The sequence below is a fragment of the Thamnophis elegans genome, chromosome 5 (genome assembly GCF_009769535.1).
Source record: "Thamnophis elegans isolate rThaEle1 chromosome 5, rThaEle1.pri, whole genome shotgun sequence".
Taxonomy (NCBI): domain Eukaryota; kingdom Metazoa; phylum Chordata; class Lepidosauria; order Squamata; family Colubridae; genus Thamnophis; species Thamnophis elegans.
The window spans coordinates 51,521,230-51,545,254 of record NC_045545.1 but is presented as its reverse complement, the minus strand read 5'-3'; the positions used below and the strand labels follow the sequence as shown (position 1 = coordinate 51,545,254).

Sequence of the window (24,025 nt, the reverse complement as noted above, 5' to 3'; positions counted from 1 at the left end):
AGTTGGGTAAATCCAATGAACCTTTTGGAATTTCCTTTGATCATAGTATAGTTTGCTATGCTGAAGCATACCATGAGTATGGGAACCATTCACACCTAGCCTTTGTGTTGATAATGCTTCAGCATAGAGTCATTTAATACATCAAACACTGCAGGAATGCTATGGTGTACTTAACAGTATAGCTGTGCATGATTGCACATTTCATTTAAAACAATGGCTAAATGTGAGAGAAAGCAAAACAAAGTAGAAAACTCTTGTTAACAGCTAATACCTATTACTGTTTTACATGGTATATAGCAGATGTTCATTCCTTAGCCTGGGTGTCCTCCAGCTATGTCCTCTTCAACTTCCATAGTTCCAGGCTGGTTTAATCATCTGTTTTGGAAGCATGGACTAGACTAGAGATTATAGGAGTTAAAACTCAACACATTTCAAGAGCAGTGATTCTTTCTGCGGAAGAATCATATATATTGATCATTTTCTATTTTTCATCAGCTTTCTCTAATTGACCTTTAAGTTGTTACTATTGTAATTATATGTATTTGTCTATAGCAGAACAGTGTATTCTCATTATCTTAGTTATATTTTGGAATTACAATAGCATTTTGTTAGGATGCTTTAGGAATTTTAGCTACCAAATAGTCCTCGCAGTAACAAAAACAATGAGATAATATCATTTTTTCACAAGCCCCACACAAAAACATAAGCTATCCATATTTATTATTACAGTACTATGACTATAAAGTACCAGGCCTATAGTGCAGTAATGGTGCAATGATATGTTATTACCATCCCCATCTCAAAACTACTATCTGATTTTGTATTTTTTTGAAGATCAAAAAACAACAAGGCTGCTTAGAGAGCTTAAGGCATTTCAGGCAGGAGGCAGAAAATATTTAGATATTTAGAAATCTTTAGAATAAATCTATAAATAAAGAAAATCTTTAAATATATAGAAAATCTTTAGAATAAAAAATATTGATCTCAGATTTACATGCATTGACAAATGCCATTTAAACTGATGGAGTTTTCTTATGGAAAATCATGCAACCACTTTGATTTTTCAAGAAATGCTAATAGGTTTGATTGTTTCTCTTTCTGATTATTCATGTAAAAAAGCTATTTGCCCATTCATTTCAAGTGCAAGGGTGAACATCAAGTTAACATGTATAATTTAAGTTTAAAAATTGAAACAGTTTTTCCCCATTCTGTAATTAGTCCTAATTCAAGATTATGGTGCACACTAAAGAAAAAGAATATGATGGGGAGGGGAAGCAAATCCAAAGAAGCAAAATACTTGTGTCATACTCTAACAAGTAAGTGTGTCTATATCTGCATGATCATTTAACCATGGAATTTTATTTCCAAATGGTATTTTTCATCCAAGATACAAACTGAATCATGTTTGCTTCAGATTAACTTGAATGAACAAACAGATTTAATGGGAAAGAGATGGGGGTATCTGTGGATGTTAGCCAAAAAGAAAAAATTAATATGGCAATTGCAACAAGGCCTTTGGTATGTATGCATGTACAAAGGGATAAACTCAAACTGTAACAACACCATTTGGAGGGGGGATTCCGTTCCTACCATGCAAACACCCACTGGCTGGACAACAGACAGATGTTTATTACTAGGATTTTTTGAGGATTTTTAGTTTATTTCTAAAAACATGAAGTTTATAACTCAGAGAAGATAAATTTGTCATTTCTCTGGAAATCCAATATAAAAAGCAATATAAATTTATTTTGACCCATAAGAAGGAATAACCAATTGACAAGATAACTGAAAAGTAAGTTAGGTGAGATGGGAGGTATATAAATTTAAATGTATTAATAAATTTAATAAATAAATAAACCACAAATTAGACATTAAGAATGCATTTTTAAAACTGTATAATATTTAAGATTCAAGTAATTCACAGGCCTTGGCTTGAGCGTCTGTGACAGAAAGTAAGATAGGGCTTGGTGGGAGCAGATTTTTAATACTTTTTCTTAGCCTTGTAGCTATTGCTAGATTATGGAAAGGGCTAAACGTCACAGTATTTTAATTAGGGCCCAGTTCAGCTCTTACTGTACTCAGGTATCCTATCTTCTGAAACCTATAGACACTGGCTTGGGTGAAAGCTGTATTTTCCTTCTGCAACTGATGAAAATATATACATTGCAGATAGTTGATATAAACCAAGTTAGGCATACTGTACTAATCCTGTGTAGGAGAGTGGTGGTTCACACATAAGTAAGCCATAATGTCACCAGTTAAGATCAGGTTTCATAGAAAATAACCCACTGTAGTTTGTAAATCATATTTTATAGATTGGCTTCATGTATGAACCTGGTCATTGTAATTTATTTAACAAATTATGGATAAAACAAGCCATGGCTTTATATGAAATACGAACCACATGAGATTACATATACTTAGCCTGAAATTTGCAAGTCCCATATCAATAGCCCTTTTATCTGCAATAAATATAGACAATAAAATTGAGTTCTACATATTACAATATGAGACTGTGAAGTGATCTTTCTACATGGCAATTGCAGTTAAAGAACTGTGAGATTATTTCAGTGCCTACTTTCTTTTATTTTTCTTTACAGAGGTCATCCAATGTAATGCTCAGGAGAAAAAGAACTTGATGGACTGAAAGGAATGCACTTTAAAAATGTTTCCTTCATTTAAAAACTCTTTCTCAGTTTGCATAAACTTACCAGAAAGCTCCCTAATTAACTAAAAATACTCAAGGGGCTTTCCAGTGTTCAGCTTTTACAGTTTCTAGTTTAATTTAACTGATTTTTGCAGATGTTATAAAGAATAAGAAACAGCCAGAACAGTCTGCTAGTTCCTGGTGGCTGGTTGTTGAATTCCTATGGTGAATGGTGGGATTAGAAGGATTCATAGAAAACAGTGTTGGAAAATGCCATGTGGGATGTTTCCAACTTTCTACCCAGAGCAGGAATCCAAATTAAAACAACCATAACAAATGTCTGTCTAAACTCTGTTCAGAAACCTACCCACTTCCAATAAATGGAGAACACATTACCTTCTGGATAATAGCATTTGATCCTGAAGAGTATTATTTTATCAAGAGTGAGTATTCAGGATTGTGTAGCATAGGCTAATTAGGTTTTTGATTTGAAAGGAGAATTTTAGTCTGAATTTATGTTTCAAAGATACACATCAGCATAACTCTATATAATCTGTATCTGAACTAGAGGTGGTATTCAGCCAGTTCTCTCCAGTTCGAGTGAACTGGTAACGGCGACTGTGGGGGGCTCTGCCAGCCCGAACATAATGTGCGAGCACTGCAGATGCGCAGAAGGCTGTGTACATATGCAGATGCAGCGCGAGCGAGTGAAGTGAGTGTATGTGCGCTCTCATTTGCGAACTGGTAGGGAAGGTAAGTAAATCCCACCACTGATGTGAACTAATCTGTATCAGTTTTTTAAAATGTATTTTAAAGAAGTCGTTATATAGGACAAGACCCAACTTCTTTTAGAACTGTCTGCAGTTATTCTTTGTAATGAGAGAATGAGTTGTTATGAATTGTTATGTTTCTCAAGTTGTATATCCTGATCTTGAGACTTGCAATACTTGCAAATAAATACTGAGGAAGGACACATTGATTGCTACATCAGTACATCACAATCAAGATGTTGCAATAGTATAACATGAATATTACATCATAATCTTGTACAATAAATTAATGCTGTAGTGCTAGACAAGACAGATATGTAATTTTATTTCATTTGGAAACATACTGAGTCTGTTTTCTAATTCACACAATATCAAATAAAATTGGCAGAGTCTTCATTCTCTACCTATGTATATAACCCTCTCTCTCCCCCTCCCCCTCCCTCTCCCTCTCTCTCTCTCTTCCCCCCCTGTGTGTGTGTGTTGTGTGTGTGTGTAAACAAATCACTTGCAAGTTAGGGTCAATTAATTATGGTTTGTTACATATGGAACACCTGGTTGAGTTCACACATTACACACATATTGCTCTATCACACAAACCATTATTTACAAACTATGACAAGTGGGTTCACATAATACATAAAGCCAAAGCAAAATATGTTATTGTTTTGCACAATTTGGAAAAGCAGGTTAGAATATCTATGAGTTGGGTGGTGCTACATCCACAGCGAACCTAACAGAGCTCTTCCCTGTTTACTACAATTTTGTTACATATTACTTTTTAGTTTGACAAAAACTGCATCTATAAGTGCACTTTTAAATATTGCTTAAAGAAGATTTGTGTAATTAGGCACTGCTGGTGGTATTTCAGAAATGATTCAAACATTATCAATGATAATTCATACAACCAAACTGCAAGTTCCAGTTCCCATAGCAGAGGTATCATAAAGGATGAATCTCAGGCTTCCTGAAACCAAATGCATTGCTTATAACTCTGTGAAAATGTGTTTCTCTCAGAAATATAGAATTTGCTTTTAAAGCAAGTTAGGACAATTCTTTTCACAAAATGAGCAATGACTTTAAAATGTTCTGCTTTCTAAAGCCTCACCATAGTACTCAGATTCTCAGTACTGTGTCCTATGTATAGAAGTTTCTTACAGTTGCTTCAGTTGGTGCTTGCCAGTCTCCTTGTTCTAGCATTTAAAATAATAATAATAGGAACGCTATTAAGAAAAATACTAGTTTCCAGCACCATTTTATTTCCAATAATGCTCTTAGCATAATATGAGAGCTGTAAATTTTCTTAAAAGATTAAAAACACTGGGATATTAAAGGCTAGTGCTTTGGGAGCATGCTGAATTGCTTGACAAAGGTAAGCATGAGTAGTATAGAGCTTTTATACAAGGGAAACTAGAGGGTAACAGGCACTTTCTGTAAATTAGTATACTGTGACTGTGGAGATTGTCAGTCATCCAGGTCATAGCTCTCTCAAAGTTGCTTTTCCAAAAGGCTGAACAGAACCAATGAAGCTTCTTGAATGAGAAGCAAAACATCTTCCTCAAATAAAAAGCAGTCCAGTTGCCTTTTGGAAAGCACCTTTGAGATAGTGTATTGTGACCAATGCATCTCCCCCACGCACATTATGTCCCACAATCACCACTCTATGAACCAGAAAGCTCTCCTGCAACCATATCTGAGAGTGCCCACATTTTCAAAATTCCAGATATGTCCACCAGTCCTAGTACTTGGGGACTCTGACCCCCTAGAGCAAAACAGCTGTTCAGATAACAAATATAGTACCATCTAGAATAACAAAAGGCTTGTGGTGGTGAGCAAGACCTATGTGTTTGATTTATTTTCAATTGCATAAGGTCTAGATAGAATCCTATTTTCTTTTGGCAACCCTGATCCTGACTAATGAGGTAAAAGATATCTGAAGAGCACCGATAGAAAAGAATATATGTAGCTCAAGGCTGAACTGTAGGGTTCTTGATGTTCTCAGAGCTTGGTGATTTTCTTGCAGATGTTTCAGTACCAAACTAGATAGCAACATCAGTGCTTATGATGTTACCTAGTTTGGTAATGAAATGTCTGTAAGAAAACCATCAAGCTCAGAGAGCATCAAGTACCCCACATCTGAAGAGTAGCATCTGTTAAGCTTCTATTGATGTTCTCCAGGTTACTTCATTTCAGAAATGCATAAAACAAAACCATAATGCTGCTTAGCTATAGCATATTTTGTATAGAAACACATTCATATATCAACATCAGGATATTGCTTTCCTATATATTATAAAATCTTGGAGTAAAAGTTTTTTTCCTGAAATTATGCAATTGTGGCTTATATTTAAGTTGCCTTTTGCCCTACAGTAACAGGCAGCAGAATAATTTTAGCAAACTAGATTCCAATGGCCAATGAATAAATCCTGGCTTCATAAAGCAAATTTGGTTGGAATGATTTATAATTTATCACATACAATGAAGTTGTAAACAATTTAAATAATCAGCCATATTAGCCGAGGTTACTATAAGAAGCATTGAGTTTGAGGCATGGCAAAGAGGAATATTTCATGTAAGTGGAAAGCAACTTTCCTGTATTTAAAGGAATGGATCTAGGAGATGAGCTTGTTATCTTATTTTTGAAAATTCTCTATATTCTGAAAATGAGAAGATGATGCAGTATACTTCTGTTTGATCTAGATTTAATTATAAGCTTAATAATCTTTATGAGATATATTTAAGGATCTTTTAAAATTAGGTTTCTTTTGCTTTTGCCATATGTGATTTGTTTTAATCACAATACCATATCTAGCTTTTCTTTCTTCACTGTATAATCACTATCTTTTTTTCTGTTGACAGTCTATTGTTGGTATTTCATCAGTTTAAAAAAAATCTTGTTTATAGTTTCTGTTTATAGATAAACTATAGCAGAAACAGTTTAAACAAGCCTTTTACTGCCATAAAAAGCCAAGACAAATTTAAGTAGAATGTAATGGTTTCTATGTACATGTGTTTTTTATGTTTAAATATATTTGCAGCATAAAAAGAATATATCACTTGAAAATCCTCTCTGGACTAAAACTATTTTCAGATATTTGACAAAGTGTATTCTCAATAAGCCTGAAAAGCAATATTGGAAAAACTACACTATAAAAACAGCTTTATTGTTTTTATTAACTTCACTGTATTTTGAATTTATAATGGTACGCACATAGGTTTCATGTTCTGGGATATATAACTAGATTAATAAACATGGAAGAGAAAAAAAGGCCTTAACAAAACCGTCTCTAAAGCCAGTTTCTTTTGTCATGTCCTTCTGTTATTTTAAGCTCCAATAGGGCAATCCTTCTTGCAACTTGAAAATATCTTAGGGATGAAAAGAAAGAGAGCATATTTCTCCATCAAAGAGCATATGTGTAACCAAAGCTTGAAGAGGAGCATCCTTTCTCACAACTTAAAGAAAAGTTGGGCAACCTATAGCTTTAGGGCTATAAAACCCCAAATCTTAGTTTAGGAGCCCTAGAGCTCCTTTATAATCATGTGCCAAATTCAGCAGTGAGTCTCCTGATATTTTAATATATGGAAAGTATAAAAACCTTTGTGAATTCCTAAAATAAATGTCATACAGTAAGAAAAAAAATGAGGGGAACCAACCCCATAGAAACCAAAGATCCAACTTGGAAAATTCTAACTTTTCCTATGGATCTGACACATCTTTGCCCATTTTGCACCACTGTTTTCCCCATTAAAATTCTGAGATTCATCCAAAATTTAAAGAACTGTGGAAAGTTATCATCCAGCCCTCTCCCAGAAAAATGAAATATCCTAGGAAATATCAAAAAGGCAGAATATTTCTCTGGATGTGAAAAGAAACATGTTTTAAAAGACAATAGTTGCCTATAGCTTTCTGCCCATCCCCAGCTAATGGGCCATTAAGATGGCCAGCCCAGCCCACTTTACATAATAAAGACTTCTCCTCACTGCAGCTGTAGGGGGAAGGGATATTACTCAACTGACCACAAGACAACTGAGAACTCATCACAGCCTAGAGAGTAGCCCCCTGCATGGCACCATGGGAGTCTGACAACCAGTCAGAATACATTTCTTACACAGGAACAGGAAACAGAGAGGTGGGAGTGAACAGGGTATAAAAGCCTAGCAAGCCCCTCCCTCAGCCCTTCTCTCTTCTTCTCCATCAACATTGAAACATGTGATCACCTTTTCTGGTCAGGGCTCAAGCCATGTGGCCCTGTCCAACAATAAACCATCTTTCCAAGCAGCCTCCATGTCTCCAGTGTCTTCTTCCCCACTTGGAGCTGAACCCAGAAGGACATTTCTTTCAACAGAACCAAAGAGTTAATCATCCTTAAATAATCCTTATACTAGAAATAGTTTATATTCCCTAAAATACTTTTCCAACTCTTTTGATCCCATACTAAAACATGGGAAGCTTCTTGCTTCAAACTAACTCATGGTTCTTGGATTTTGGCTGTAGGGAATGAGGTAGAATGGGGAATGGAGTAAAAGGGGCAAGTAGCAGGTTAAGTACTCTTGAAGCAGTCAAGGCATACAATGGTGAAGGAATGTGTTGTTATGCCTTTAGGTTACTTGCTAGGAGTTGAGTCATGTCCAGCATATTTTTGGAATCCATCTATCATACATAAAAACTACTGAGAATTTGATGGAAAACCATCACTATATACAGGATGGATAGAAAACTAGATGATGGAGATATATAATAGATTGCATACTAATATAGTTTTTTTGTTCTTAGTCATTACTTGGTCATTTCCTTTCCTAGTTTTCAATAAAATAGATATAATATTTTATCATTTCTAGACTGTTGACAAATTCTGATCGCCTTTTTAGAATTGCTTTCTTTATCAGAAAGATTGCTACTTTTAGCCTTTTCATAGCCATAGAAGTATGGTTATTATACTGTAAACCTAATGGGGATGAAGCAGAAATGGGCTTCAGAATGAAACAATCAGCAAATGTACTGGCTGCTTCATTCAGTCAGAATAAATTTTCAAGGGAGATCAGGGGATGCCCTACAGCTGAGATAGCCAAGCAGCTTCTATTAGGTAGAATGTACATTTCAATAGATATTGATTGGGTGCTAAAATAGCCTCTTTGCTATCAAGGATGTAAAAGTATTACCTTCTTGTTTCCCTGGCCATCCTCAGCAATTCCTGTGTAATATATTTAAATAAAGAAATCCCTGCAGACATACGCTATGTCAGGCAGAAAGATTCCCCTCAAACCTTCCATAATATCACTGTATTGCAGCCCCTATACAATTGATCCCTACTCTTGCATCCCATACTTGCCTGCAGCTCTCACTGTTACTGAAAACTGTGTGCATACCATGTTGCTGATTAGCTTAAATTGCCAACAGCAAATGTTTCTGAATTAATTGGAACTGAGCCTGTTAATTGGTGGTCCTATTTAACATTTCTTGCATTCTGGGGAGAAGGTCAGACCATAGAATTATTATTTTGTCCATGAAAATCTTTCTAAAGTTAAAAAGAGAATAATTGAACCTTGTAAATATTTGAGATCCAAAATGGAAACTTATAACTCATTTTACCTGTTATGAAGAGTCATCATTTCCTAGCTGAGACTTTGTAGTTATGAATGCATACGGTATGTGGGGTATGTTTTTATGTCCCTTTGGTATATTAAGAAGTTTCACTTATTTATACTAGTGATATTTTAATTATGTAATGCAGAGTTGTCAAACTCGAGTTCATTGAGGACCACATCAGGGTTGTGTTTGACCTCAGGTGGCTGGGGTGGGCATGGCCAGGGTGGGCGTGGCCACCTTGACGTCACTCGTGTCAGGGTGTCTGTGGTGGCCCGAGTGCTTTATTAGCAAAATAAAGCTCTGTTTTCACTGGCAGAAGCACCATGCCCGGTCCTGCCCTGTTTCCAGGGCGGCCCCGCGGGCCAGATCTAAGAACCCGGGAGACGGATCCAGGCCCTGGGCCTTGAGTTTGACACCGCTGTATTGATGGATCTAGACAACTTCATGTGGAGATACATATAGAATAATGTTGTTTTTTAATAGAATCCAATTAGACTCTCAGAATCAGAAATCTAATTAAGTGGTGGTTAATGGAGCTTGATTTTTATAAACTTTCTGGTAGTGTAAATACACTTTTTATTTTGAAGCACATATTTTATGCTGTTAGTCAAAGGATGTGAATCAGCCAAAGAAAAGGAGGGGCAGCAGTTTTAATTGTAAACCACTCAGTCACTTAGATGAGATGGGCAGTGTAGAAATGTGATGAATGAATAAATAAAATTCCTAAGCTAGGAGAGTATATAACATCTGAACTTTTTCATTTTCTGAGTATTTAGCTGAATTCTTCCTTGTAGAATAGCCTTCAGTTTAATCAGAGGTATCCACAAGGAAGTCAAAAAAATCCAGATGTTGGATGCAACCACATCCCAGGTCCTTTTTTAAACACATATGATGCATGTTAAAAGGGAACATGGCCTCAATCATTTGGTCAGGTCCACCCACTTGGCTACCTTGACAAGTCCTCTCCTTTGGATGCCCCTGGTTATTATATTATATGGACTGAATCAGTATGTTTAATAGTTATGTAGTTTGCTTGTTTTATAATAAAGTTTCATGTGAACACAGCAATGTGTTGTGTCTGTTGTGTCAGTTGCTAGGTCAGCGAAATAGCTTAATCACTCAAGTTTGTTTAATCGGGTTTATACAACTTCCCAACGCAAATCTGTGTGGCTTAAAATAAAAACAACCAGTAAAAAAAATCCCCAATAAGATGGCATGAGCTGATAAAATTTATTACTAAAACAATAAAAAATGAGGCCTGAGAAGAATAAAACTTATTCCAGCACCTGGGAAAACAGCCAGGATTTCAAGGTTCCTCTTAAAGAGCAGCAGAGTCAGGGCAATGTAAACCAATGAGTGATGGTGGGGACAACATTCCATAGGCTGGTGCTATGACAAGGAAGACTTATTTCTTGGACCCAGTAGATGAAATTATGTACTGTAACTGCCATGGTGGACTTTACTGCATAGGCCACAGTAGCTATCTTGAATTGTATTTGGAAGCCTGCTGGTAATTAGTTTGGCTCACATGGCACCCATAACTTTCATGTCAAATATATTGAGTACCAAATTTGATACGTTGCAAAGCAATTGAGTACCAAGGGACCAAGGTATAACTAAGTGTCATCAACATAATGAGGGCACTGGACACTGGACCCTCTATTAAAAATGACCTTGCCCAGTGGTTTCATGTAGATAATAATCAGAAGAGGCGAGAGTGTTGACCCCACAGATATTCCACTTGAAAGAAGTGGGAAAGTTGGCTTTTTCCCCCTGCCAATCCCTCCTGGCACTGGACTGAAAGAAAAGAGAATTGCCACAACGGCATTCTTCAGGTCTTGTAACAGTGGTCTAGTCTAATCCATTAAATGCACATCCTCTACCATCAAGGACCCAGTCCTCCTTCCTTAAGTTGCCACCTTATTGTGCATAATATTCTAGTCCTTCTTCTCTCTTTGGAGGAATTTATGTTCATGGGACCTGAGTAGCTATTAATTGTTTTTTTTTAATAAATTTTTTTATTTTTAATTTAAAACAAATACAACATCCTTCTTTACATGCTATAGAAAGTGTATCAGTTGGTTACAAAAAAACTTTTGTGCATCTCTTCCACAGTCAACAAACATAATTCATATTAACTTAAGTATTTTAACTCAAATATTCATACATGTCACCATCATCATATCTCCATTTTCATTTGACTATAATTGTTAAGCGTCCTTCATCATAAAATATACCAAAATTTAATTCATAACCACATACTGGCCTTTCAATTACTATTTCTAAGATCCTCCACTAACACTAAATCCGTATTTCCTATTCTAGCTAAACATCCATAATATTTAATAACAAAGTTTTCTAATCCTCCTTTCCAAATCACTGTTTAAAGTTTACATCCAGTTTCCTTATGTTATACCCATATCTATATATACGTTGTTATTCTTAACCCTCTTTTATTTGACTATATCCTATATCATAATATTTTCCCCCTAATAATCAAAATTTTAACTGTATCTAACTTAGTTCTTTTTTATTGTTATTATTAACCTTTATGTATAATCCAAAGGGATTGCTAATCTTCCTTACATGGGTACCATTCAATATTTACACCCAATTATACTCATCATAACACTACACATTGTATACATTAGTATTATCAATTATTTATTTAAACTATATCTATTGTCAATAAATTTCACTAGGTTTAACTAGTTTTAAATTATATTCTTCCATCTATCAACCTGTATCTTTCCAATAGCAAAACGGTCTCATATCTTCTGCCATTTGTGGTGCCAGTCCTCTAATTATCTCCTATTAATTGTTGTTGGCAAATCCCAGCAACCAGGTGATGTGGACATGGAGACAGCTATATATTAATACAGTGGAAAGAAATGAAATGCTGTGGCATGGAACAATTCATCAATTCACCCATGCAAGGAACTTACCTTATTAGTCTGCTACAAAGAATCTAGAGTGACAAGAGGTATATTTATGCCAACATGGTATTGTACCACACAGCAAGATTCCTCCACAGTTTGCTACTTGGGCAAGGCTGTAAGAGACTATATTTGTTGAGCATTGGTTGTTCAGCCTTTTTGATCTTCACTTGATGCTTCTTATTTATTATTTTACTCAATCTAAATTACAATTTATTTGTTTTTCAGCCATTTCTTCTAACAATTATTTTCCTTTTTCAGATCAGTATTTAATTATGTCACTGTAATTTTATTTGTAGACTTTTTATTTTTGGTCCTCTGTCATATCACACTTCTCACTATTAGCATCTTGCAATGTTCCACACCTTCATTTTATTGTAGTTTGAGTTACCTATTACTCTTTATACTTAGAATTATAATTGTAGGTTAGCTGTTAAGGGCCTGATATCTGTCACAGCTGAACTTTGTGCAATGAATGCTGTGTTATCGTTGGAAGTTTACTTCTAGCTGCATAATAAACACACACATATACAGCATTTTGGACTGTTTGGACATTCAGCTCCATGCAGTGTAACAGAATGAAAGCATTTCTTTCATTTAAAAAGTTTTCCTACTGTGTTGTATCGCTAAGTAGAAAATACTACCATAGCTCTTTAAAACAGTGTGGCAATTTTTAGTTTTCAAAGTATTCTAAACTACAACTACCAGCAGCCTCAACCCATATTGCTAATGGGTTGACTAATTCTATGTTGGTAATTCTACTTCAGCAATTGAGAGGCACATATGTGTACTGTAAAAAGTAAGAAAGAGGCCACAGGCCAGATCCATTATTAAAGCAACAAATGCAAAAAGGTGGTTTAAGCCAAAAATTAGAAGAAGATATGCGCACTAGACGCAGGCAGACACCTTTGTAATTCACATAGAGCTGAAAGGTAGGAAAATAAAGCATAGTCACGTTGCAAGATTGTGTTACTATAGTCAATAAAAATATATTCTAAATCTTTTGTGTGGATTTGATTCCATGGTTTCTTTTTTTACATAGCGGGACTGGCTATACCCCAGGTTGATTACCATCATTTGAATCACACCCTTATTTTTTTTTACTTCGTTTATTAGATGTACATCTTGCCTTTTTTTTTTTTACAGAAGTTCAGGGTGGCATAGGCAGTGTTCCATTCTCTTCTCCCTCACAACAACCACCCTGTGAAGTAGGTTACTCTGAGGGCCAATATAATATGTATAATATATTACAATATTATTGTGTGTGAATTTGTAGCCATCTCTGTGTTATGATTTTTAACAAGATCTCCAGTTACCATCATGTACTATAAGGCAAAGGAATTGTATGGCAATTTCCTTTGCAAATTGCTAAGTTTGGCAAATTTGTGCCAGAAAAGCAAGGCACTGTCTATCTTTCATCCCTGTTGAACATGTCCCCTCCCCTCGTTTTCTTCTTCCCCAAAGTGCTATTCGGTGCAGTTTTGGAAGCTGCTGGTGCCTTTAACTTGCCATTTGGGTCTGATAATGTATCTTTGGGTATCTTGGGTTTTGCAAAGTCATGATCTGGAGGCAGAACTGCCTGTTTTGCAACAACTTCTTTCTTTCCCCCTCCTTTCTGTTCCCTTAAGTATGTTTAGGTTTAGTTTCAGAATATTCCAGGATCTGTTAAAGTCAACCCGAGTTGGAAGATGATTGTGTATAATGGGTGGCTTGAATCCTTAGTTTCAAAATACTGAATCCAGAAAACGTTAAGAGACAAAGATTCAGCTTTCTGCTTTCCCAATGTTTGGCTAATAAGATAGCCTGGGTATATTTTCACAGAAAATGTATAACTTGAATCCTTTTCACAAAGCAAATGACGCAAGGGACACACACACACTTAATTGTAGTTTAAATTCCATTAGTTGGTTTATTTTACTGAAGGCAACATTTTTTTCATATATTACACCATCATTGAGATTGGAAGATTTTCTGAAACTCAAGGAAAAGGTATGATATTGGAGTCCTGGATATGAGATTGATATAAAAATCTTCTCTTTGTGACACAGAATACTTGAACTGATGGATTTATATCTTAATGCTATAATCCAGTTTATTATTGTTGACGTTTGCAGTAATTTCACCATACTTTTATTACAAGTATTTCTTTCATGGCATTGATTCACCTCATTTTTTAAAAAAAAGCACTGGAAAAAGTACTGCATGGCACTGTAACATATTGGCAATACTTCCTCCTTTCCTATCTGTCAAAAGTTGTTTAAGAGATCTACATCCCAATTTTGGAAGGAACAAAAATCACTGACACTCCTCTGGATTGCTATAAGTCTGGCAGTACCACAAATCTCTCACATTAACTCCATACAAAAAGAAAAGAAAATTAATTGCCAATACACCTGTGCAGATCTACTTTGTGCATTTATATGGTTGACATCAAGTCACCATTTCCCTGTCAAAGGAGCACTGAAGTCAAGAGGCAGGGCATGGCAAGGCCAAGATTCCTGAAAATGGGAAAAGAGGCTGCCCCTATGCTGTGTTCCTTGTGCTTTTTTAAAAGCTAACTTTACTCCAATTTTTAAAACACTGGAACAGAGACAGATATAAATCCAGTTAACTCAACTGTAGTCCTCCTAGGATGACAAAGAGTTGAGTTGGTTTTGAACTGGCAGAGTCCTCATGTGAAAGTGTTCATGGCAAAGCAACTTGGACAGAAATCAGTCAAATGTATGGATGACACTCATAAATGATCACTTAGGTTGAAGGTTTTATATTGGAGTTAGAAATGTCTAAATAGCAGTTGCTGGTGATGATGAGCAAGAGGACATGAATAGGTTGCAGGTTGACCGTTAACAGAGTGGAATACTTGCTCTGATCTAGCAGGGAACTTGTTTATGATAGCTCTTCCATGACTTAAAAGCCCTTTGTCAAGGGATCTTTTTCTCTCTCTCTTTCTCTTTCTCTCTCCCCCTTCCTCCTTCCCTTCCTCCCTCCCTCTCTCCCTCCCCTCCTTTTGGTCAAAAACAGAATTGTTTATCAGCTCCTTTGCTGAACAAGTGTTCCTTCGACCCCCCAATTGGGCAAAAACTGTGAAATGGCCATTTTCATCAAGCTAATCTTAATATTTTGCTGGTATAGGTGCTAGATAAGAGGCTAGATTTGGGCAAAATCTGTGAAATGGCCATTTTCATCAAGCTAATCTTAATATTTTGCTGGTATAGGTGCTAGATAAGAGGCAGTCACTCATTTTATATTTTCACCACAAGAAAGATTTAGCTATGGGATTGTCATTTAAAAGTTTCTTGTAGCCTTCAAATGATAAAAAATAAGCTACAGCAAGCAAAGATAATGCTGTATTGAGGGGTCCTTGGTGCTTTTGGTTGTTTTCTTGCAGACATTTCATTATCCAAACTAGGTAACATCATCAAGCTCACAGAGCACCAAGGACCCATTTTCAACCCTGAGCTACAAATATTCTTCTTTATTGGCACAAAGATAGTATTGCAATATGACCATGACTATGAAATTATGCCACGTGCAACACTAATGGTTTCATTCTGCAGCCTGGGTTCCCCACAGGAATTTCTGATTTTGTAGTGATAATTATTATGTTAAGACATTATCATCCATCTACTGTATCCACAAAAGGAAAAGTATATTCTGAACTCCAAGAAAAAAAGAAAATCAATCTGTTCTCAGAGGTGATTCCCCTAAAATTCACAGAAGAATGAGTTGGCTGCAGTAATATTTAAATAAGGGGAAAAGAAAGGGGAGGAATGGAAGACAGTGACTATAAATGTGAACACTACAATCTTTTGCTGTAAATCCCAGTTGTTGCTCTGTTTCAGGTTTTCAGAAATGTCTTGGCTTGTTTAGTTAAATAAGCATTAATGCATGTAAAAGAATGGGAAAGCCCCCATTGTTGGGGGATTGTTCTTGGCAGAAACAATTTCTGCAGAAAAATAATAATAATGAGGGATGGGACAGCAAAATAGTTGTCCATTTTGGCCAGCAGCCTTGAGATGAGTGTGAATGTGTCTATAAAGAAAATCGGGTGTCAAAGGTATCGGATATGGAGTGCAAAAATTTAGACAACTATTTCATAGCAGCAAAACATACAAAAGCCCTAATTCTGCTGCCATCCTGTACTGTCCATGGTTTAGAAATCAGTATCTGTCCTTCCTGAGGAGAGGAAGTTGGAAGAGGGGGCAGCGATGGCCTTGAACGGATCGCTGCCCTCTTCGTCCTGAAATTTTGGGCTAGGGCATCTTATCAGTGGACATGTTAGTCACTGGGTGCGAGGGAGGAGTCAAAATGTCACAGGTAATTCCTTAGTTTGCAGCAATCGGGATATTACGCCAAGGACTGGTGATGGGGGTATATTGTTGTGAGACACCAGGCAGTTCTAATAACCCTACTTGTAGCACATGCCATCTTTTGAGAGAACTGCAGCCACCGTCGGAATACCGAGGGTTCCTTTAGCGCTGATGCCCTGCTTTGCAAGGACGCAGAACCCAGATTCATACGTGCCAGTGCAAAGCAGGCAACCTGCAAAGCGTCGCGCTGTAGGATCTTCTCGCTTCACTTCCTTTCCTTGTTGGAGCGGACGGAATAGGCAAAGATCCTGAAGTAATGGCCCGAAAACGGGACGAATCCGTCCACCAGCGCCCCTGCTGCAAAGAACGTTCTGGCCCTTGGTAAAATCATTTCCTCGGGGTGGAGAAAAAGGACGACCCCCCGCCCCTATGTTGGCAAATCTTTCGCGTGGCCTAGGAAGGGGCGGCCGTCAGAAGAAGGTGGGTCAGAGGCCGACTCCGCCTCTCCGAAGGAGCCGTGGTCGTACATTCATTGGTGTCAGTGCTGCCGGGAGGTTGGAGGTACCTCGCAGGGGGAGGGGAGGCTTCTTGGCTGGGCTCGCCGGGTCGCCGCCGCTGGATCCAGCCCGCCGCGCTCGGGCGGAGACTGCCGAAGAGTCCCTGCTCTCCCTTCCTCGTGGCCTCCGGCTCCCTGCTCGCAGCCTCGGCTCCCTTCTTTTCCATCGCTCCGTCCCGTCTCCGAATTCGCGCACATGGAGCTGCTGTGTGTGGAGGGGGTGATCCGGGCCAAGCGGGATCCGCAGCTATTAAGGGACCGGCGGGTCCTGCAGAATCTGCTCAGCCAGGAAGAGCGCTGCTGCCTTCGCGTTTCCTACTTCCAGTGCGTGCAGAAGGAGATCCAGCCGTACATGCGGAAGATGTTGGCGTTCTGGATGTTGGAGGTTTGTGCCGGGAGGGGTCGGTCGCTCGCTCGCTCACCCTCTCTTCTTGTGGGCTCAGCCCGGCTTACTTTTTAGGTCGCCTTATAAAATGGGGGGTGGGGGTTTCCCCTTCTTTTCCAACCGCTCGGAAGGAAGCCTGGTTAGTTTCAGTGGCACCTATAATCTTCGGGCAAGTATGAGGTATAGTATGCGACTTTATGGCACGTTTTCCTCCGTTCATTTCCTGGAATCTGGTTTCTCCGGAATCCGGAGAAGTTTTCCTAGAAAGAAGTGAGGCCTTGGGTTAGGAGCCTGGATGGAGCGGGAAAGCTGAGTCTAATGGTAGTGGCGGGAGGGATCCAGATTCAGGCATTTTTGGGGGAAACTTTTTGCAGAGAGGACGACCGAAGGTGGTGGGGGAGTATTTGCGTTCGAGGGTGAAGGAATCGAATAAACAGCAAGGCTTGGGGTGGGGATTGAAAAAGTAAATGAGGCCTCCAAGCCCCTCGGTTTTCGCCCCCTCGATTTAGGTTGATTAAAAAAAAAAAACACCCTGATGGTGCTAAGCCAAGGGGAAGATTCTTATTCCAGAAACGTTCACCTTTTCTTGGCAGTAAGTCGTGCAACCTCTAGGGGGTCCCGGTCACTAGCCCTGCTTGTGCACAACGTTCAGGGACTAATCGAAGCACAGTTTAGAATCTGCAGTTTTCCACAACTAAAATACCAGAGATGAAGATGGGAGAAATAAATAACCAACTAGTAAAGGACAAATTTTAACCACCAATCCCTTCTCTACCAGAAAAAGAAAGTTGTAAGTCAAAGTAGAATAATCTTGCCTTATTTTATAAATAAATTGCTTTAGATAATTGTACAATAAGCATAAATAAATTAGGTAGAGCTTTTTTCTAAGTGAAGTAAGGGGGAAACACAGTTTTATTTGTTAACTTATTCCTGCTGGAAACAGGATTCTGAATTAAAGGGATTTGTAGTCTAGAATGGGACTCTTAACTTTTATATGTCTGACTTATTGATAATATATTTTTACTATCTTCATTTGCAAGATACCAAAGCACTCACCATTTTCTGCAATTCCATTAATTTGGGTTATTAAATTCAGAGTCATAAAATCTTACTTTCCTGATCATCTGTAATACCGTAAGTAAGAATTGCTTTTGGGGAAAACAAAGGAGCCCAGAATGGAAGAGAGATTTGAATTTCTCCACCCATTATACCTTAGGCATGTCATAAATGGAAGCATCCCTGTGTAGATAGACTAGGAGTGATTGTGAATTTAAATTCATTTATATGGCTTTAAGCTGTTGAGACAGAAACCAGTATCTTGAACAGGAAAGCTAAATTCATCTTTAAAAAGCACCAATTCCTACAGTATATGGGAAAGTCATACAGTAAAAAAATGAGTTTTTGTTAAGAGGGCTACAGTCACAGTTTAATTGTTAAGTCAGTTTAAAAGATTCAGTTGGTGTAGTAATAAATCAATATATATAACTAGCCTAATTAATGGAGAAAATGGGGAAATAGGCTTTTTAAATTATTGATTAATGTTGTCATATGGTTTCTTCCAGGGAAGTGCCATTTATTTCACTGGTATTTTTATTGGCATGAGATATAAAGGGTTTTAATGTTCTGTAGTAGATGAAATTAGGAAAGTGAGATGCTTTTGAGTATTTAGGATCTTAATTAATTGCACATGATGCATCAGGCCACACTTTTAAAAACGAAATACTGATTCTGTAATGCAGATTTGACCTAATCAACTGTGCAGCAGGATCTAGAAGCAAAAACAGAGAACACATTTTCACATCCCCTATTCTACATATTAACTCTCATATGTTCCTTCATATTTACAAAAAGTGCTTTGATAAGGACTATTTTTGAAGAATTTATTTTATTTATGGTAGGTGGTCCCTATTTATAAAATTCTTTCCCATTGTTACTGGGTTTTTTTAAAATCAGGTTTGTGAGGAGCAAAAATGTGAAGAAGAGGTGTTTCCTTTGGCCATGAATTATGTGGATCGCTACTTGTCCTGTGTCCCCACCCGCAAAAACCACTTGCAACTCCTGGGAGCTGTCTGCATGCTTTTGGCTTCCAAGTTGCGAGAGACCATGCCTTTAAGTGTACAGAAACTTTGCATTTACACAGACAATTCCATCACACCATGTGAAGTTTTGGTAAGTTTCCTTCATTATTAGATTATATAATATTTCATATTTCTACAACTCAGCTTGCTTGTTCTGTTACTTAATCGTGGATGGGCAGTGGGCACTGTGGTTTCTTCTTAAGTATCATATGGTTTTCCTTTTCCTGCTACATCCTGATCTATTTTTTTCCCTCTTCTATATGCACAACTTTTTTAGACTCTTGATTCTGGCCTGTTGACTGCAATTGACCATAAATTATCTGAAGTTAGAAGTGAATAGTAAATTGCCCCTTTTTGCTAAGCACATCAAATTACTTTAAGAATGGATAGATAGATATGGATAGATATGACCTCCCCAATGGACATACTATGTAGTAAATGTTATTGAGTGGAAACAAGACTAAAGCGATGTGCATGGGACAATTCCTCCCTCCTCCCAAAACTGGAACTCATAAGCATAGACTTTTGTACTTGTGAGCTTCCCTCTATGGTGACAATGTTTAGCCACAATAGGTATGAAATGCCCTATCAGGAAGAAATGTACAGGTAGTCCTCGACTTACAACCCAAAATATCTGTTGTGAATTGAGACATTTGTTAAATGAGTTTTGCCCCATTTTATTACCTTTCTTGTCGCATTAGTCAATTGAATCACTGAACCTGTTAGATTAGTAATACAATTGTTGAGTGAATCAGGCTTCCCCCATTGATTTTGCTTGTCAGAAGGTCACAAAAGGGGATTATATGACCCTGGGACACTGCAACCGTCATAAATATGAGTCAATTGCCAAGTGTCTGAATTTGGATTACATGACCATGAGGTTGCTACAACAGTCTAAGTGTGAAAAATGGTCATAAGTCACTTTTTTCAGTGTCATTGTAACGTTGAACGATCACCAAACAAACTGTTGTAACACTCGCCTAGCTGAGTGTTTCATATATGTGCACAATCTAGTTATACTTCTGTGAATCTTTGTAATTATATTATTTCCAAATGTACAATGTTTTCCTCCATCATTTTCTTAAAAGATGTGTTACAAAGAAACTCATTCCTTTGTCATTATTCATCTGCAATGAGAAGTAATCATACAGCAAATACTATTTGAAGAAAACACAGATTAGCAGTTTCTGTTAAGGGCAGAACTGTTCCTTTGATGGTTGAGACAAGTACAGGTTTTCTAAATGTAGCTAAATCTCATTTAAAAATGAACAGTGAAATGTTATGACAGAAGAATAGCCATTTTTCAATGGTAGTTATAGTTTCAAACCTTCAGAGTACACCAATTGGAAAATAATGACTGTAAGTATTTTTAAAACATTTAAACATCAGCTCTCTCAGAAGGTATGGCCAATGTTATTGTACTTAGCCTGGAAACATGTAATTTTTCTATCAGGCAGTTCATCAATAGAATGACTCAAAGTTGCCGCAATCAGTTCTACCAAGAACAATTCATCACTTACATCACAGTCTCTGTTAATCCTGTTACAGGTTCAAGTTCTATGGTCATTTTTATTAAAGAAGCTCTTTTTAGTGACAGACTCAATATGAATGTAGTCTGTATTCTGAATGTTTATATAAAATATATTTTTGAAGTTCTTGCAGGGTTTTTTTCATTAGACTTCAGACTAGATTGAATATAGTGCAGAATTTCTAGAAACCAACACATCTCTTAAGAAAATGGTAGAGGAAAAGTAAGCAAGATTATATATGCTGTTGGTTAGAAAAGACTTATCCATGCTTACTATATTCAAAAGTAACCCAGGGTAGTTGGCTTTCCAAGGCATTGGCCATTGCTCTGTGGCAGAGCAATTGTTTTTCATGCAGAAGACCCATGTCATCTCCTGACCAGATGGAAAAATCCTGCCTGAAACTAGCAAGTTGCTGCCCACCACCCATGGCCTAATTCTGCATAGCCTAAGAAACTTCTCCTACTGTGACACCTGGCCCATTAGTTCTTATGTCTCTTCCTATACTTTACCTTTCTGGCAAGTCTTTCTTACAAAATAGCAAGCGTCTCTGCTCCACTTGGGTTCACTTAATCCCAAAATTTTCATTCAAGACTCTGCAGATAAATCAACTTACAGGTAGAAAAAGGAGATGCTCAGTAGAAATTCAAGAATGAATTACCGTATTTTTTGGAGTATAAGATGTATCTTTTTCCCTCAAAAAAGCGGCTGAAAATCTAGGTTTATCTTAAACACAGAATACAGCATTTTTTGCCTCCTGAAACTCTGCCCCTTTCTTCAAAATGGCTGTGCATAGCTTTTAAAAGGCTTTCAGACAGCTCCTGGGGGCTGGGGAGGGCAGAAATGAGTGCCTCCCAGCCCCCAGCAACACTATAAGCTTCCTAAAGGTTATCCATGCCCTTTTTGTGACCACCACCCCCCTGCTATTTATGCCCTTTTTGGGGGGGGAAAAACGCCCCCATTTTTGGGAGGTTTGCAGAGTGCAAAAACTTTTTTAAAAATTTTCCTCTTCAGAACCTTGCTGCATCTTATACTCCAGTGCGTCTTATACTCCCAAAATATGGTAATGAGACATTTGAAGAGTCCTTCTAGCTGAGCTGGGAAATGTATAGTAGCTTTTACTCAACTTCTCAGAGTAATAAATTGTGTCTATCCTTTGAGGAGCTTCTGCAGGATTCTTATTCATTGAATGTGACAAGCTCCTGTCAGCAGGATGGGTTGATTTAATTCAAAGGAATGTAATCCATCACTGGAAAATGGCCTGAATTAAATAATTGTTCTAAAACAGCTTTCTACTTTCTTACCCTCATTTCCTCAAGGGATTTGGATCTGAAATGGTTGATATAACCATTGAAATAGTTTGTTTGCAGGTAAATAAGAAATCATATGGATATTGATCATAGACCATGTAACCTCCGTTCTGTCGTGTGTGTGTGTGTGTGTGTGTGTGTGTGTGTGTGTGTGTGTATAATCCCTACTTCTCCAGGAGGAGCTCTACTGGCAGTAGCGGGATGCCATGGATTTCCCTAGAAGTATAATTGAACTGTCAGAACTTGTTTGCTTGTCAGGCAGTGGCGTTGTCTCCATTTCAGCATCCATCAATCAAGGCATACAGAGCAAGGATTGCTCTGCCTGCTGTTTTCAATGATCAAAGTGAAATACAGCATGGATAAGTAGCCAAATAATAATAGATACATTGTGTAGCTTACTATCTCATATACTGTATAATAATGTCTGTTCTTCAAAGCCTTTTTCTCTTGTCCTTGGTTGCTTAGAAAAGCAGACTTTTAACACTTTTGCATTTATACTTTTTACTGGACATGTAATATTCTTTAAAGAAATAAGATTTAAATATATAACAAATCAGATTTTAAAATTACTTTCCTTGTCAGTGTGGCACTGATTCTTTCAAAGAAGCTATAGCTAATGCCTAATGTCTTTAGTTTGGTTGTACTATATGTCTCTTCAGCCCAGCATTAGTCATGATTACCGTGGAGGATGGAGTTGTAATGGAAGAGTAAAGGGGAGTGGGTCAGATATTCTCTATCACTCTGCATTCTACAGGTGTTAGCTAGATACATTTTGTAGGTCAGGGGAACAGGAATTCTTTCTGAGTAGCTATATTTTTTCTTAATGTCATTAGACAGTTCATGGAACTATTTTTTCAACCCCTCAAAGATTATTTACTTGAGCATTCACTGTCTGCATTTGATCAGAGAGGGAGGGAGTTGTATTCACATGGACAATTAAGAATGAAATTATTATTGTTAGACATTTTAGGTTTTCTATGAAACAAAAGTTACCCATTGCCATCATTCATTCATTCATTTTTAGATTAGCCATGCATGTATGTAACCCATCCACTCAAAGATCTCTGGAATTCCTCTTGATTTCAGACCACCAATAAGTTCAGGTCCTGGGTCTGATCCTGATTCCACTCTGCTCCTGTAAATGTGCAGAAGTGCAGGAAACTCAGTAGAACCCCAACTGATTTATTTAACAGTAATGAAGTTTCAGAAGGAAAAGGTGATAATCCTTCCCAACTCTAAGTTCAGTTTCTTTCCATCTAAATTACATAACTGTTCTGGTCAGTATGGTGAATGAAAATATATTTGTTGCCAGCACTTTGAATCTGGCCACCAATTCTGTTTGAAGGATAAGAGCACAATGACATAAGCATCAAAATGTGTTAGGAGCTTGATCTTCTACATGGAAGAAGAATCCAAAATCATCTGTGAAGCTGATATCCTGTATTCTACGACTGGATTGTGGAATGCCTTCCATCCTTCTCTTTGAAGTTCACCAACACTAAGAAGATAGGTCAATTATCTCTTTGAGTCATGCAGGATGGCATCTGCTTCTGGGTTACAGAGTGTTAATTCTTCACTTACCCAACCACTTCCCTCCTGTGTGCTAATAATGTCCCATGCTTTTCTTTCACAATTGGGCAGCGAGAGTGATCCAGGCAAAGAAAAGAGAAAGCAACTTTATCATGGTTTGGACAATGGCTGTATCCTGGCAATTTATCTTCCAGCTCCTGGAAGGAAAGCTATCTCACTTTCCTAGCAAGACCAGTTTCCTCTTGGAAAGAAGAGGATGCCTGTTTGACACCAGTTCAGCACTCAAACTCATGCTAAAGTTATTCTTAGCATAAGGAAATGATGCAACAAGGAATTTATCCTCTTGAAGGAAGTTGGATTTCCGTCCACGGGTATTATCTAAGCTGTTGTGCA

General features: G+C 37.5%; 1 protein-coding gene across 2 annotated transcripts in view; it reads left to right on the top strand.

The window, feature by feature from the left end:
- CCND3 (cyclin D3) overlaps positions 1–24,025 on the top strand; it is a 78,574-nt gene that overhangs the window by 42,580 nt on the left and 11,969 nt on the right. Inside the window, exons 1-2 of one of the 2 annotated variants that reach the window (XM_032218019.1) lie at positions 12,193–17,188; positions 19,142–19,357. In XM_032218019.1, coding sequence (XP_032073910.1) covers positions 17,000–17,188; positions 19,142–19,357 — 405 coding nt within the window. In that variant the 5' untranslated portion in view covers positions 12,193–16,999. Of the gene's footprint in view, positions 1–12,192; positions 17,189–19,141; positions 19,358–24,025 lie in introns of those variants that run through there. The other variant, XM_032218020.1, reaches the window with a different exon arrangement.